This window comes from Pan paniscus, chromosome 20 (assembly GCF_029289425.2).
Source record: "Pan paniscus chromosome 20, NHGRI_mPanPan1-v2.0_pri, whole genome shotgun sequence".
Lineage (NCBI taxonomy): Eukaryota > Metazoa > Chordata > Mammalia > Primates > Hominidae > Pan > Pan paniscus.
Window position 1 is genome coordinate 25,424,859 of NC_073269.2, and position 17,442 is coordinate 25,442,300.

A 17,442-nucleotide genomic window follows, 5' to 3' on the forward strand; every position below is an offset into this window, starting at 1 on the left:
CCCTGGAGCTGAGCAGATTATGAACAGCCTGTCAGGTAGAATCTGCTTAAGCCTGCCGAGTTCCCACGGTGGGGGAGACCAGCACCACCATTGCAGTTGGCTGCTGTCTAAGCTGTTTGAGCTCCTTGAGGGAGGGACAGCAGCCAGCACTGGGACTCGAAACTGCCTAACAGGCTAAGGTCCCTGGATGGGGAAAGGGAAGCAGCCATCTCTATAGCTCCTGGCCTCACTTTTCCTCTGCTAGATCCAGGAAAACTGGACAGCTTGGTCTAAAGAGGTGTCCCCCACAGCCCAACACATGGGCTGTGGCAGACTGTGGCCAGAATGTCTCTTCAGGCCTGACCCTCACCCATCTCTCCTCACTGGTCAGGGCCTCCCTGCAGGAACTCTAACATCTCCAGCCAGGGGCTCAGGGACATAACTCTGATCTCCCTGGGCCTGAACCCCTAGGGGGAGGGGTGGCTGCAGTCTCTGTGGACCAGCAGACTTAGCCTTTCCTCCTGCTAGCTCTGAGGAATTTGAGCAGCCCAGATGAGTGGGTTTCCCCCCAGCAAAACACCCCCCTCCACCAAGGAACAGTCAAAGTGCTTCATTAAATGGGTTCTGCTCCCCATGCCACCCAACTGGTGACACTTCAACAGGGGTTGTCAGACACCCTATACAGGAGCGATCTTACTGGCATCAGGTTGGTGCCTCTTGAGATCAGAGATCACAGAGGAAGGAGCAGACTCTGCTTTTCTCCAACCTCCTTGAGTGACATCTCCAGGCATGGGAGTGAACCAGATTAATAGGGCCTGAAGTGAACCCCCCTCAAACTGCAGAAGCCCTACAGAAGATGTACCTGACCATTGAAAGAAAAACAAACAAACAGAAAGGAACAACAGCATCAACAACAAAAAAGTACCCACAAAAACCTCATCCAAGGCCAGGCATGGTGGCTCACACCTGTAAAAAGGTTAACGTGTTTTTGTGATTGGCTATTGTTTTTCAGTAACTAACGTATAGGAATAGATTGAAACAGAAATTTCTCTGAAACAGTGCCGGATGAATGCCTAAAGGGGCTCACACAACCTGCTCTGAGACTTGGTGACCATTATTTTTGTCCACGTTCAATTGAGTTCAAATTTAATATTTAACTTTTCCGCTACATTCGGCCTCAATTGGATATTCAATTGTATTAAAATACCCTTACGGATACATCGGGAAGGCATAGTTGATATAGATTACAGATACAGGGTAAGCCCAGGAGAATTAAAGGCACAATTAATAAAAATTAAACCCCACATGGCATTGCAAGCAGAGTAATATTGTGAGACTTGCCAGGAATATACACACAACATTTAGTATGCAGTAAGGCGCAAACCCCTCCTTGGGCTGTGGTAAGCATATCTAATGCCATTTGATTTTGCAACACAACAATACACAGCTGAGCAAATTCATCTGATAACAACATAAGTCCAGTGCTACTATCATTAAGAGCTTTTTCTGCATGTAAGCTAAATATTATAATTTGTTGGTGAAGCAAGATTGTACCAGCGGCAGGGGGAGAATACTGTGATAGGGTACCACCACCAGAGAGTCCAGCACATTTGTAACCAGCGATGTTTGTAAGCATCTAGATTACTGGGGAGGGGAATATTATCCTGGATGGTGAATAGAATTAATGGTCACCCCCAAGTGCATCTCCCCATCCAAAGTGGGGGCAGTATCACCACCGATAGGATCTGCATACCCAGAGGGCCCCCCAGGGGACAGCAATGGAGCTACTGTAATCATAGTGTACTAATCTCTTATTAAAATAGGAAAGAGATTGTGGTTCATTGGGTGCAATGTTGTTGATTTGGAGTATGTGTTGACAATTGAGTGGAGAAACCCCAGAGTAACATTAGAGGAGCCATTTAAGGCCTCTAGACAAAGCAGGGGCTATATGGAATCCAGCCACCAGCACAGAAGTTTCGTAGTATATACCATCCCAGGAACATTGGGCAGAATACCAAGGCTTTCAGTGCAAGGTGAGGGTGGAGTTCATCTTTTGTCTGACTTGGCAAAGATTGATTTTTTAGTGTGGTCAAATGAAGTCCAGGTTGGATTGCAAGTGCTGTTGTTGCAGCCCCATTGGTAACAACATAGCCATTCAGAAATGTTGTCAGGGATGATTCTCCAAGGTAGACCATTTTTGGCGGCCTCTAGCAACTCCACGTATAGCCAACATTGATTGCAGTTGGCTTCTGTTGCAGCGGTGGCTAAAAAGTTGATGAATTTATTCTTGGCCTCAGACACAAAGACACAGGTGCTGACCATTAGTAGATAGGTTACTCCCTGTAATAACAAAAACAGAGGGGAACATCATATTGTTTTTCATCTTTTGGAAATTGTACTATGCCTTCATTTTCTGCTTTCATAGCTACAAGGTCACCAGCCTTAGGGTTGGGATCTGATGGACGCTGTACCCATATTTTGGCTCCAGGATTTAAGCTACTTGTACCAGGGGATCTGAATCCCCAAGTTCTGTATGTAGCCTCTGTTGGGCAAAGATTTCCTCAGGGGTTAATTGTGGACAAGGTACCACTAACAATTGAGCAACCAGCATCTGTGGTTTTATAGCAAAAGAATCTGGAGTGGTATTGTATAAAATGTCCTTTAACTCTCCCCGGTAATCACTATCAATTATTCCACCATACATTATTATGCTTCTCATTGCAAGGCTTGAACATGTTGTAATCCATTTACCCACATTCAAGATCACAGTTATGGTGGAAATTTTTGCCTGTTGATCTTCCTGCTGATTAAATAGTCTGTCAAGAGGAAGCAGAGACACACTAGCATCAACATGGAAAACAGGGCCAGGCACAGTGGCTCACACCTGTAATCCCAGCATTTTGGGAGGCTGAGGTGGGCAGATCACAAGGTCAAGAGATTGGGACCATCCTGGCCAACATGGCAAAACCCCGTCTCTAAAATTACAAAAATAAACTGAGCATGGTGGCTCATACCTCTAATCCCAGCACTTTGGGAGGCCAAGGCCTGCTGATCGGGAGGTCAAGAGATGGAGACCATCCTGTCTAACATGGTGAAACCTCATCTCTACTAAAAATACAAAAATTAGCTGGGTATGGTGGTGTGTGCCTGTAGTCCCAGCTACTCGGGAGGCTGAGGCAGGAGAATTGCTTGAACCTGGGACATGAAGGTTGTGGTGAACCCAGATTGTGCCACTGCACTCCAGCCTAATGAAAGAGTGAGACTGCATCTAAAAAATGAATAAATAAAAAATAATACAAAATTAGCTGGGTGTGGCAGCCTGTGCCTGTAATCCAAGCTACTTGGGAGGCAGAGGCCAGAAGAATCACTTGAACCCTGGAGATGGAGGTTGCAGTGAGCTGAGATTGCACCACTGCACTTCAATTTGGTGACAGGGCTGGATTCCGTCTCAAAAACAAAAAACAACAAAAAAACATGGAACACAGTGATGATGGGAGTATGCACCAGGATTCAGATACCTTACCAATATTGTTTTCCCCAAACCTCTTTATTCCGCATTAACCATTTGTTTCGTTGCCACTTGGGCACCCAGGTAGTAAGACCATTTGCTACTGACAAAGAGTTGATATAAAAGTAACAAATCCCTCTGGCCTCCTCCTGAATAGCTCGGAGGAACGACTACTAGTTCAGCTAACTGGCTGCTCCCACCCCTTCCTTCATCAGAAATGCTTATGTTTTTAACAGGATTATAAGCCACAGCCCTCCAGCATTGGGTCCCACCAATGTATTTGGTGGATCCATCAGTAAACCAAGCATGTTTCTGATCCTCTGGGCTTAGTTCTTTAAAGGATTTGCCCCATTTGATGTGTGTGTGTGTGGGGTGTTTCTTTCCCTATCTGCAGGACTTGCTCGGTTGTTTCCTGAGCTCGCAGGTTTTCCACATCCTCATGTAAAAGTGATACCCCCTATGATTTTGGCTTAGCCTGGTTTTGTATGTCCATTTTGTATGTCCCATTTCCATTTTATGATGCTACTTTCTGGGCATGCCCTATCTGGTGGGTTTTGGGGGAACTCATGACCAAAGTCATAATAGAAATTTCAGTCCTCATAAAGACATCGTGGTTGAAGCAGAGGTGTTCCATTTCCAGCAAAGCTCAATAGCAAGCTAACAATTGCTTCTCAAAAGAGGAATAAGCTTTTCCAGCCTCTGGCAGTTTCTGGGTCCAAAACATGAAAAGTACCCTCTTTCCATCTTGTTTCTGCCTAAGGCTCCAATTAGCATGTTGATCTAGGACAGTTCCTCGCAGTTCGTCAGGCCCATCCCATATAGGCCATAGATCCAGGGCCACTTGCACTGCTTGTTTAGCTTGTTCAAAAGCCATGCTGTCTTTCTCTCCACAGTGAGAGTCATACCTTTTTCTAGTGGCTGCATGCAGAGGTTGTAAAATGTTACCCGAGTAAGGAATATGATGTGTTCAGAATCCAAACAAGCCAATACATTTCTGGGCCTCCTTCTTAGTGGTAGGGGTTGCAAATTATAGTATTTTAGCCTTAGCCTTTGGTGAAGTGGACGATTTCTTTGCATTCCATAGGATGCCAAAGAATTTTACACTTTGTGCAGGTCCTTAATTTTACTAGGCTTAATTTCCCATTTTTGAGATAGGAACTGGGTTTTTACATGCTCCAAGCCCCGGCTGACTGGTTCTTCAGTTTTACCCTGATTGGGCCACCTGGACAGCTGCTTTTTTCAGCAATAGGCTGATAGCTTTGAGCCTGATCAGTCAAGACATTGACTGGCATTGGGCCAGGGCCAGTCCGGAAGTCAGATTAGCATTTTCCTTTTCCAGCTTACATTTCTCTTGTAGCAACCAGCCCCTATCTTGACACATTAACTTATAAGCAGCAATCAAACACTATCCACTTTGTGAGATTTCCCTCAGCATCTCCTTTGGTGACTGGAATCCCCCGCAGCACTTCACACACAGTCAAAGGTTTAAATTGCACTAACTTAGATTCCCAATTCCCACAAAGGCCAGTTCCCCTGAACCATTCAATCACAAAGGAGAACTGGGAGTGATCCCATCCCAGGATATGGGAAGTCCTTGAGCCTCCAGCCCTATCCTTCTGGTCAAAAAGGGGCCCACTTTTGTTTTCAAATCCTGTTTGTGATGCCAAAAATGTTCTGTGTGGGAAACGAGTTGTTTGGCATAAGGCCCAGTGAGGAGGGCCATTTGGGACTTGCCTCACGGAACACAAAAGGGTCAAGTTGTTTTTGTGATTGTCTATTGTTTTTCAACAACTAATGTATAGTAATAGAATGAAATAGACATTTCTTTGATACAGCTCTGGATGAACACCTCAGGGGCTCACAACCAGGACCTGTTCCAGGACTTGGTGACCATTGTGTCCACGTTCAATTGAGTTCAAATTTAACATTTAACTTTTCCTCCACAAATTCTCCTGTCTTCATGAATTGGCTCTGTCTAGGCAAAGGGCAAAATGAACCCCTTGGGCTGTTACATAACCTCCACCTCCTGGGTTCAAGTGATTCTCCTGCCTCAGCCTCCGGAGTAGCTGGGACCACAGATGTGCACCACCATACCCAGCTAACTTTTTACATTGTGAGTAGAGATGGGGTTTCACCATGTTGGCCAGGCTAGTCTTGAACTCCTGACCTCAAGTGATCCACCCACCTTGGCCTCCCAAAGTGTTGGGATTACTGGCATGAGCTACCTGTGCCTGACCCTAAATTATTTCTATCTCTTATAGCAGTTTGAAATTACTTAAAGGTTGTTTCAAGTTGAAAAAATAAGAAGAATGTGGATAAAAATAAAATATAGATAGATAAAAAAATTACAGGGATTACAAAATATATATGTAAATCTGGAGTGGTCAAAAATGACAAATTTGATTTATTTATAAGGTTTTATTAAAATTAGCTTTAATCGTTAATACACTATTACCAAAGTAAAAGCTGATTTTCTCTTGAACAAAAATTTTATGTATTATTAATATGACAGCAAAATACTTCTGTTCACCTTTGAATACATTCAACAAGACAGAGAGTAAAAAAGAGATAAAATGTTCCCATGCTCTGGCATGGACCAGGCTCAGCTCTGGGAGGAAGCCCTGCCTGAAAAGGCTGCAGCTTAGGCTGTCACTCTTTTCTTCACTCCGCCCAGCAGCTGATCACATCTTCTGTCACTCAGTGTCTGAGGGGGCGGGACCTTAAGCATTAGCCAATCAGAGACGCTGGGCTGGAAACCGTCCAATCAGGCACGGAGCTGGAATGAACAGGACGGCTTCCGGATTTGGCGGGGTCTTTGTCTCTCCCTGCAGCTGGAGCTCCAGGTCGTGTCTTCACTGCTCTCTGTCTTCTTCTCCTAGAGGCCCAGCCTCTGTGGCCCTGTGTCCTGCAGGTATTGGGAGATCCACAGCTAAGACGCCAGGACCCCCTGGAAGCCTAGAAATGGTGAGAGTGCCGGTCCAGCATCCCGAGAGAGGTGAAGTGTCTGTGGCGGGACTCAGGCCTCCCCTCAGTCAGCTCCACAATCTGCACCCCGAATTCTCCTTACCCAGCTCTGCCTCAGTCCCGTTCAGCCATAAGATGGCGGCTACGCTGACAGCCTGGCCCCTGGGCGTCCTGTCGCTTCCCCGCGCGGTGACTGTGCCCCTGGCCTGGAGCGCTCTGTGGGCAGCTCTGCACCCGCAGTGCCGTGTCTCTCCCAGATTGTGCAGGGACCACCGGAGGGTCTTCAGGGGAGAATCCTGACTCGCGGTGCGGGTTCATGAATGGGAGGAGCTTTGGTCTGTGGGGTTCACAGTTTCTCTTTTCTGCTATTAAAATTGTATGGGGCCGGGCGCGGTCGTTCACGCCTGTAATCCCCGCATGTTGGGAGGCCGAGGCGGGCGGATCACTTGAGGTCAGGAGTTGAAGACCAGACTGACCAAAATGGGGAAACCCCTTGTCTACTAAAAATACAAAAATTAGGTGGATGTGTTGGCGAATGTCTGTAGTCCCAGCTTCTCGGGAGGCAGAAGTGAGAGAATCGCTTGAACCCGGGAGGCAGCGGTTGCAGTGAGCTGAAATCCTGCCACTGCACTCCAGCCTGGGCGACAGAGCAAGACTCTTGTCTAAAAAAAAAAAAAAAAAATTATGGGAGTCACTGCAAAAATATCAAACAATTTAATCAAAGAGTGATTCAAGAATTGTAAAGCACCCAGCTATAGTTTGTAGTTTGTGGTCCATGGGAGAGGCTTGAAGAAAAGACATTTATAAAATGCATGATGAGGAAAACCAAATTCAATAATTTGTTAGGTTTAGTAATGTAGTTTCTTAATTTGTACAATCAAGGTGGAAATTTCCTGGTTATGTAATTAGAGCTTAATTGGCAGTTTATAGTTGCTGAAGCCTGAATTTTGTTTCCCCTAATGTAGTAATTTGCCAAAAAATGCACTTGAGCTTAGATTTTTTTTTTTTTTAGAAATAGAAATCCGGGGACTAGAGCCTCTTCAGTCTAATTGCCTGCCACTTAATTATTTTCACATCCCACAGGGGACTGATTTTCCCTGGCATTTTTCACATGTGTCCCAAGCGGGGCCTCAAGTGTCCCCCATGTTCCTCAATTAATTATTATTATTATTATTATTTTTTGAGACGGAGTCTTGCTCTGTCGCCAGGCTAGAGTGCAGTGTCAGATCTTGGCTCACTGCAACCTCCACCTCATGGGTTCAAGCGATTCTCCTGCTTCAGCCTCTCCAGTAGTTGGGACAACAGGCAAGCGCCACCACTCCCAGCTAGTTTTCATATTTTTAGTAGAGATGAGGTTTCACCATGTTTGCCAGGAATGCTAGTTACCAAGGAAAAATATAGGGAAAATCTCTCTTCCATTTTGGCTGTAGACAATGAATATATTTCCACAGGAAAATGTGGTAGATAATTGAGGAGTTACATGGATTCATCAACACATTAGTTCCTCTTTTTGCAGGGTAAATTTTTTCTATATCCTTTTATTTTGAGTTCTGAGTTAAATGCTAAATTTTAAGTGATGAAACATGGTACCTTCTAGAAATGTTCCCATATGACTAATTTTTTACTACATTATTTTATTTATTTACTTATTTTTTTGAAACAGAGTCTCACTCTGTCACCAGGTTGGAGTGCAGTGGCGTGATCTCGGCTCACGCAACCTCTGCCTCCCAGGTTCAAGCAGTTCTCCTGCCTCAGCCTCCCAAGTAGCTGGGATTACAGGTGTGTGTCACCACGTCCAGCCAATTTTTTTGTGTTTTTAGTAGAGACAGGGTTTCACCATGTTGACCAAAATGTTCTCAATCTTCTGACCTCGTGATCTACCCACCTTGGCCTTCCAAAGTGTTGGGATTAGAGGCGTGAGCCACAGTGCCTGGCCTACTGCATTATTTTTAAGATAAATAATAAAATAATACATATATTGTCTGAAAGAAGTAGATATATATGCTTTTCTTATAGGGGTATAAAATGCAAGCATCTTAGCCAGGTGCAGTGGCTCATGCCTGTAATCTCAGCACTTTGGGAGGCCTAGGCAGGTTGATTACTTGAGGTCAGGAATTTGAGACCAGCCTGCCCAACATGGTGAAACTCATCTCTACTAAAAATACAAAAGTTAGCCAGGTGTGGTGGCATATGCCTGTATTCCCAGCTACTTGGGAGGCTGAGGAACAAGAATGTCTTGAACCCGGGAGGTGGAGGTTGCAGTGAGCCGAGATCATGCCATTGAACTCCAGCCTGGGCCACAGAGTGAGACTTCGTCTCAAAAAAAAAAAAAAAAAGTAAGAACCTTAAAATTTCCTTCCCTTATGTAAACACCGCGTTTGAGTAATTTCCCTGGATTTTTCAAACACATAGTTTCAAAAACTAAGTGAATAATTCTGACATGGAAATTAAAGCTTGAACCTAGTGACTCCAAGCTAAGGCTAATATTAAGCCTGCAACTGGATATTGAAGACTCAGTTTTTTCTGGGGAGCCTCCCCTGCAGGTGTCCAGCCTGCTCACCCCAGCCATAGAAGGAGGCTTTATCCTGAGAGAAGCTACAGAGCCCTGGAAAGCTGGGGTCCCACAGGCAGATGCAGTTGAGGTTAAGATGAAAGGAAACTGAGAGGGTCTTACTGATGATGCAGTCGTTATGTTTTGTGGCACTTTATATACTTTGTAAAATAAAAACATTAGATTTATGTAAAAAAAAATGAATTCCAAAAAATTATTGCAACAGGAGAAAGTACCAACTAAATATAAGATCTTTATGGCTTGCAAAGATGTAGGCAGAAAAGGGCTTTCTTTTTTAGGGAGAGGTAAACAAGATAAGAAAGGAGGTGGGAGGTGAATGGCAAATGGAGAGTGAAAAAGTCAGATTTTAGATCAGAGGATGTCTTATCCTGAAATCAGCATGTTCTTAGGAGGAATGTAAAATGGGGTTGTATGTTGACTCAGACTGAGGGTAGCTCAAAGTTCAGGAGCCTGAGGGAGGGAAATAAACTTAAGAAAAGTATGATTAAGAAATATTTTATTTTAATCCGGGCCCAGTGGCTCATGCCTGTGATCTCAACACTTTGGGAGTCTGAGGCAGTCGGATCACCTGAGGACAGGTGTTTGAGACCAGCCTGGCCAACATGATGAAATCCTGTCTCTACTAAAAATACAAAAATTACTGGAAGGCTGAGGTGGGTGGATCACCTGAGGTTGGGAGTTTAAGACCAGCCTGACCAACATGGAGAAATCCCATCACTACTAAAAAAAAAAAAAATTCAACAGGTGTGGTGGTGCATGCCTGTAATCCCATCTACTCGGGAGGCTGAGGCAGGAGAGTCGCTTGAACTCGGGAGGTAAATGTTGTACTGAGCTGAGATTGCACCAGTGCACTCCAGCCTGGGCAACGAGAGTGAAACTCTGTCTCAAAAAAAAAAAAAAAAACACCAAAACAACAAAAATTCGCCAGATGTGGTGATGGGCACCTGTAATCCCAGCTACTTGGGAGGCTGAGGCAGGATAATTGCTTGAACCCGGGAGGTGGAGGTTGCTGTTAGCCGAGATCGCATCACTGCACTCCAGCCTGGGTGACAAAGTGAAGAAATATTTTATTTTGAGCACTGAAGACAAATTCAGCTGTTTTTTTAATGAGAAAAAGGAGAAAATGTGCAGAGCGTGTGTCTGCCTGTGTGATAGGTAAGAAAAGAGAGCACTATCTTAGTCATAATGGGAAGAGTGTTTGTTTGCATAAATTGTTCCTGGAGCACACAAAGAATGGAGAATTTTATTAATCACAAACATTTTCCAGTATTATCTATGTGTTTCATCTTTCCCCATTTCTTTTCTTTGTTCTATGCATTTCTCCCATTTGGCTTTTCCTGGGCTGCGTCTCACATATTAAACTGGTAAACATAACTACAGTGTTTTGCTAAGTTCTGTGAGTAGCTCTACCAGATTATTAAAATTCAGAGAGGTTATGGGACTAACAAGTTTTTAAACAGTAGCTCAGAAGCATAGATGGGCCCATGGGGTTTTTGACTGGCATCTGCAGTGAGGACAGTGTTGTGGGACCAAGCTCTGAATCAGGGTCTGTGTTGACTCTGGGTGGTGTCAGAATTCAAATGTTAGACAATAAGTTGGTGTTGGAGAATTGTTTAATGTTCAGCTAACTCTACAGATTTGGTGCCAGAAAAAAGATATCACAGAGGCCTGGCCTGGAATAAAACTCTAGGTGTTTGGGAATGGGAGCTCTGCTTTCCCATACACAGGCTGTCACACTGCCCATTGTCCTGTGATTCAGGTCTTCTCCCAGGGTGACAGATGACTGAAAACTTAGAGGACAGGAGCTCGGATTACAGATCCCCTTTTCCCACAGCTGCCACCACAAGATTCCCACCCACTCAGAAACACACACACTAGACATTGACACGTCCACACTCCTCCCAGGACTAGGCACCACCCTCAGAAACTTCACCATGGCATTTTTGACCCTAGTGTTTCTTGCCAAGAACCCACAAGTCTCTGCAAGTCTCCTGGCATATCCCCATCCACAGATGCTAAATCTGCAGCAGCAACCAGTTTTCTCCACCAACCTACCATTTTGGATCAGCTGTTCATAATCTCATCTGCCTGCACACAGTAATAAATCAGAGTATGGCTGCACTGGGACCACTATCTGCAGCAAAAATCAGTCCTCTCACCTGCATTGCACTCTCTCCTGCCCAGGGATTTAATTTTTTATTTTAGCTTTTATTTTTGATTCGGGGTACACGTGGGTTTCTTTTACAGGTAAAATTATGTCATGGGGGTTTTGTGTGCAGATTATTTTGTTAACTTACATACTAAGCATAGCACCAAACAGGTATGTTTTCTGATCCTCTGAGTTCTCCCACCCTCCACCCTCAACTAGGCCTCAGTGTCTGTTGTTCTCCTCTTTGTGTTCGTGTGTTCTTATTATTTAGCTCTTACTTATAAATGATAACACATTCATTTGGTTTTCTGTTTCTGCATTATTTTATCTTTTTTTTTTTTTCTGGAGACGGAGTTTTACTCTTGTTGCCCAGGCTGGAGTGCAATGGTGTGATGTAGGCTCACCGCAACTTCCACCTCCCAGGTTCAAGTGATTCTCCTGCCTCAGCCTCATGAGTAGCTGGGATTACAGGTGCATTCCACCATGCCCAGCTAATTTTGTATTTTTAATAGAGACGGAGTTTCTCCATGTTGGGCAGGCTGGTCTCCAACTCCTAACCTCAAGTGATCAACCCACCTCAGCCTCCCAAAGTGCTGGGATTACAGGTGTGAGCACTGCGCCAGGCCTCTGCATTTGTTTTCTAAGAAAAATGGTCTCCAGCTTCATTGATGTTATTGCAAAGGACATGATTTTTTTTTTAATGGCCACAGAGTATTCCATGATGTTTATGTACCATATTTTGTTTTGACTAAATCTTTTATTTTATTTTATAGTTGGAGACAGAGTCTCACTTATTGCCCAGGCCAGAGTGCCATGGCGTGATATTGGCTTACTTTAACCTCAACCTCCCAGGCTCAAGCAATTCTCTCCTACCTCATCTTCCCAAGAAGCTAGGACTACACCTGGGCGTTACCACACCTGGCCAATTTTTCTTTTTGTATTTTCCGTGGAGACAGGATTTTGCCATGTTGCCCAGGCTGTTCTCAAACTTCTAAGTTCAGGCAGTTCACCTGCCTTGGCCTCCCAAAGTGCTGGAATTACAGGCATGGGCCACCGCTTCTGACCATACCATATTTTCTTTATCCAGTCTACCATTGATAGGCATTTAGGGCCTGTCCTTGTCTTTGCTATTGTGAATAGTGCTGCAGTGAACATGCATGTGGATGTGTCTTTATAATATAATAATTTATATTTCCTTGGGTATATACCCAATTATGAGATTTCTGGGTCAAATGATAATTCTGTTATTAGTTCTGTGAGGAACCGCCACACTGCTTTTTACAGTTGTTAAACTAATTTACACTCCCACCAGCAGAGTATAAGCATTCCGTTTTCTCTGCAACCTTGCCAGCATCTGTTATTTTTTGACTTTTTAAAAATAGCCATTCTGACTGGTGTGAGGTGGTATCTCATTGTGGTTTTTCTTTTAATTTCTCTAGTGATTAGTAATGAGCATTTTTTTCATATGCTTGTTAGCCACATGTATATCTTCTTTTGAAAAGAATCTGTGTTTTTGCCTACAATTTAATGAAGTTGTTTGGTTTTTTCTTTTAAACTTGTATACGTTTTTAATAAATTCTGGATATTAGACCTTTGTCAGAGGCAAAGTTTGCAAATATTTTCTTTCATTCTGTAGGTTGTCTTTTTCCTCTGTTGATAGTTTCCTTTGCTGTGAAGAAGTTCCATTTGTCAATTTTTGCTTTTGTTGCAATTGCTTTTGGTAGCTTCATCATGAAGTCTTTGCCAGTTTCTGTGTCTAGAATGGTGTTTCTTAGGTTATCGTGCAGATTTTCTTATAATTTTAAGTTTACATTAAAGTGTTTAATTTATCTTGAGTTGATTTTTGTATATGGTGTAATGAAGGGATCTAGTTTCAGTCTTCTACATAGTGCTAGGTAGTTATTTTAGCACCATTTGTTAAATAGAGAATTCTTGCTGCATTCCTCTTGTCAGCTTTGTCAAAAATCTGATGGTTATAGGAGGGTGGCATTATTTCTGGGCTCTCTATTCTGTTGCATTGGTCTTGTGCACTCGTGGATTTTTTATAACATCTTTCTCTCTTCTCCTTTTTCCCCATAAACATTCTTTGAAGTGCATACAGTGTGAAAAATTCAGATGTCCAAGAGTTCAAAACTCTTTAAAAAGTTCCAAAACAAATTTTGCTATTCTGTCTGTTCTTAAGGGATTTAGATTATATGTAGATGTTTTTCTCTGCTTTTTTGAAATATATGTAAATCATATTAACCGCTAAATAAACCTTTTTCATTTTTTATGACTCCAGATTATCTTTATCTGGTACTTCAGATTTATTGCTTTGTTTTTGCTTCTGAAAAGTTTATTTTTTTCATTTTTAGTCCTTTAAGGTAGACACAGATTTGTTTAGTTAAAACTCATTTAAGAGCACACAGAAGCATAGCACAAAGATAAAATTAAATTTAGCAATACAGAATGATAAAGACTAAAAGATACTAAGTTTCTTTGACAGAAACCTGATTATCCAAGGTAATTATCCAATATTTGCAGGCTGAAGTACTAATACTGCAAATGCAAGAACAGTTCAATGCATGAACTCAACAGTGGAATCTGTAGTTGTACCTTGTTTTCTATTTATTACTTCAGAACAATTAGCATAGTTATGTTTAGTGTTTGTAGACAAACTGCATTCATATAAATTAAACAGTGTTTCCTCTTTTTTGAGACAGACTCTCACTCTGTTTCCCAGGCTGGAGTGCAGTGGCGTGATCTCAGCTGACTGCAACTGCTGCCTCCCAGATTCAAGTGATTCTCCTGCCTCAGCCTCCTGAGTAGCTGGGATTACAAGTGCACACCACCATGCCTGGCTAAGTTTTTGTATTTTTAGTAAAGATAGGGTCTCACCATGTTGTCCAGCTTGATCTTGAACTCCTGACCTCAAGTGATCTACCCATCTCAGCCTCAAGTTGCTGGGATTACAGGGGTGAGCCATAAGCAGTATTTTCTACAATATTATGAATATAAAGCCACAATACTTACTTTGAATCACTTAAATGGTTATTTTAATATTGTAATTTATACTTTTGAAATATAAAGTGTTTTAACTGAAGTATAGTTACAGTTTTTAAAAATGGTACATATACTATGACGTTCATTGAAATTATTCATACTTAGATATTTATATCTAATAGCCAGAGAAAATTTACTACCAAATTATTACAGTAGATATTTGTCTGACATATTTATTACTTTATTCAATAGGGATAACAATGAGTAAACACAATTTAGGTATCTTTTATTTCACTAAATTGGTATGTTCCTATTACAGGACAGATAAAGACAGGTGATGTGGCCACCCCAACACCATAATACCTCTTCAGTTAGCTATGTTGCAAGTTCTAATATGTTCCACTATACGAACACAATCAGATTCTATTTCTTCATCAAAAAGTGTTGTTTGAAGTTGTCAGATGTATTTCAATATAGAACCCCCATTCAATGGCTAGAAGATGAGACAGCAGCAGAGATGGAAAAGAAACTTTATAAAATTATTCTTTCTGAAAATCTGCACCCTCCTAATGCTCATGTTTCTCATGGTGAGAGTAGCTATACACTTTGAGTGTTTCGAGAGAAATTTATTTTAGGAGAATATTTTCTGGCTGACTTAACAATCTTATATCTAATCTGACCTTTTTCTTAAGATCTTTTTAACTTCCTTCTCTCAAAATTATCTTGCTCAGAGGGAGATCTGTTTTTCTCTCCAATGCTTTGTCTGTTTCAGAAGCCTTACTAGTATCCCGTGGTGTCTGAATGAGGTGGGTTGTCACAGTGAAAACTTCTGATGTTATCTCTATCTGGACTCATGTTGGAAATTCAATATTTTTTCCATGTCACCATTATAAGTAGAAAGTGAGGCTGAAACACTGCTCCCAGTTTCATTATTGTGAAGATATGATTCTACCTAGGAGGCCTGCAGGCTCTCCTCCTGCAGCTCAGGCCTCACTCTCTGTTGTGACATTAGAGTGTTGCTGTGGCAAATGTAGTTCACATAAAATGTGAGCTGTGCTCTGGGCTGTGCCTCAGTGGCAGATAGTAGAGGTCAAGAGAGGAGACCAGCAACCAGGGGAAAGCAAGCAGGAGTGCTGTAGCCCAGGGCCAGGGAGTACAGAGCCACTGCTCTAAAATGTAAATAGCCAAAGAGAGAATCCTATTCAACCATTTTTGTAGCAGAGTGAAAGCCTACCTTCAGCAGCCACTGGGCTTCAAGCTGCTAAACTACCTCCTGTTCTGAAGATGTGGAAAGTTTATTTGTCATTGGATATAAGCATTTAGCATACCCAGATGCCCTCTTCCATCTCCAGGTGATTTTAGGATGAACTATGTGTGACATGGTGCTATAAATTCTTCTACTTGTGGACTAATTATGGTGACCATCTTTCCATCTTTGTAATCTGTTAAACATATTGACCATGATGTATGTCACTTTCAAGTTTAATTTTGTAAGAAAGCCATTTTCTTTCTCTGGGGCTGAAGAAACCATTTTCTTTTTCTGGGGCTGGAGCTTCTCTGGGGCTGGAGAAAATTTTTCTTCTTTTTCTGTTTTTTTTTTTTTTTTTTTTGAGATAGAGGTCTCACTCTGTCACCAAGGCTGAGTGTAGTGGCATGATCTCAGCTCACTGCAACCTACAGCTCCCGGGTTCAAGTGACTCTCCTGCCTCAGCCTCCTGAGTAGCTGGGATTACAGGCACCTGCCACTGTGCTGGGCTAATTTTCATGTTGTTAGTAAAGGGGTTTCACTGTGTTGGCTAAGCTGGTCTCAAACTCCTGACCTCAGTTGATCTGCCCACCTCAGCCTCCCAGAATCCTGGGATTACAGGTGTGAGTCACTACTCCCAGCCCAATTTTTCTTTTAATTATTGTTTCCAAACACTGTCTAGAATTACCAGATGTGATATAAACACATAAGGTGCCAACCAGAATTTACTCTAGAGGGGACTTTCCCTCTCAGGCTTCCAGTCAACTTATACTTGTGCAGCAAAGTGCACGCTGTCCCCTAAATATGCAGGCAGAATTGTGTCTCTGCCTATTTGGTATCTAGAGTTCTCTACAATCACTTCTAGAGAGGCTAGATCAAATTTCTACAAACTTCACGGGCAGCAATCAATCATTTTACCTCTTTCACTGACTCTTGTATCTTCAGACTGAAACTGATTCAGAGAATATGGAGCCCAGAAACCCAATCAGAGTAACATGTGTGCATTGAGTAGACATAGAGACATGAGAATCTCCACTTTCTTCTTCCTCCTCTTGCCAAAATGCCCACAAATGTACAGGTAATACCTGCTGCTACTCCAGCCATTCAGGCCATAAATCTGCAGCTTCAAATTTTGAATCCAGGTCGTGAGATTTGAGAAATAAAAAACTTTTATCTGAAAAATGCAAGTCCTTTTGGTTATCAAACTCAGAGAGACATTAAAATAAAAGTGCAGTTACATCTTTATCCTCCTATTAACTATGTATTAATCTCTTGAAACTGTTCCCTATTGGCACAAGTAGCTATAAATGACACTAATAATGCCACATTGGACACTATATTTTTGTTTGTTTGTTTTTGAGATGGAGTTTCACTCTTGTTGCCCAGGCTGAGTGCAATGGCACAATCTTGGCTCCCTGCAACCTCTGCCTCCTGGGTTAAAGCAGTTCTTCTGTCTCAGCCTCCCCAGTAGCTGGGATTACAGACATATGCCACTATGACCAGCTAATTTTGTATTTTTAGTAGAGATGGGATTTCTCCATGTTGGTCAGGCTGGTCTTGAACTTCTGACCTCAAGTGATCTGCCCACCTCGGCCTCCCAAAGTGCTGGGATTACAGGCTTGAGCCACTGAGCCTGGCCTGGACACTATATTTTATACCCTAAACCATTATGATATATATCTAATTAATAATCAATGCTATTTCTATAAATAAAAATTTCTGAAAAACAACTTTGTGTCAGCCCACTCTCTGTCCCTCTGTTGTTGTCTTTACAAATCCTCTTGTAATTGCTCCTAATTAAAGTGTAGATTCCAGGCAACTTGAATCTTTGCTCCCAGGTTATGATCCTTAAACTTGACCCAAATAAACTGTCTACTTATGTTCATGTTGTGTCAGCCTTTTCTTATATATATATAGACTTATCATTTAGAATGTGCTAGAGCAGCCTTTATGAGGGGATCTCTACTTAGATTGTATTCCACTTGTTGTAACATCAAAGGATGCAGAGCCAGGTTGATCCTACCTAGAATCTGCAATTAAGG

At 42.4% G+C, this 17,442-nt stretch overlaps 1 protein-coding gene across 1 annotated transcript in view; it reads left to right on the plus strand.

Annotated features, from left to right (window-relative positions):
- The first annotated feature begins 6,084 nt into the window (after positions 1–6,084).
- Positions 6,085–17,442, plus strand: part of LOC100989442 (putative zinc finger protein 66) — a 36,982-nt gene continuing 25,624 nt past the window's right edge. The window contains 1 exon segment of the mRNA XM_008955513.6: positions 6,085–6,451. Coding sequence (XP_008953761.3) covers positions 6,269–6,451 — 183 coding nt within the window. The 5' untranslated portion in view covers positions 6,085–6,268.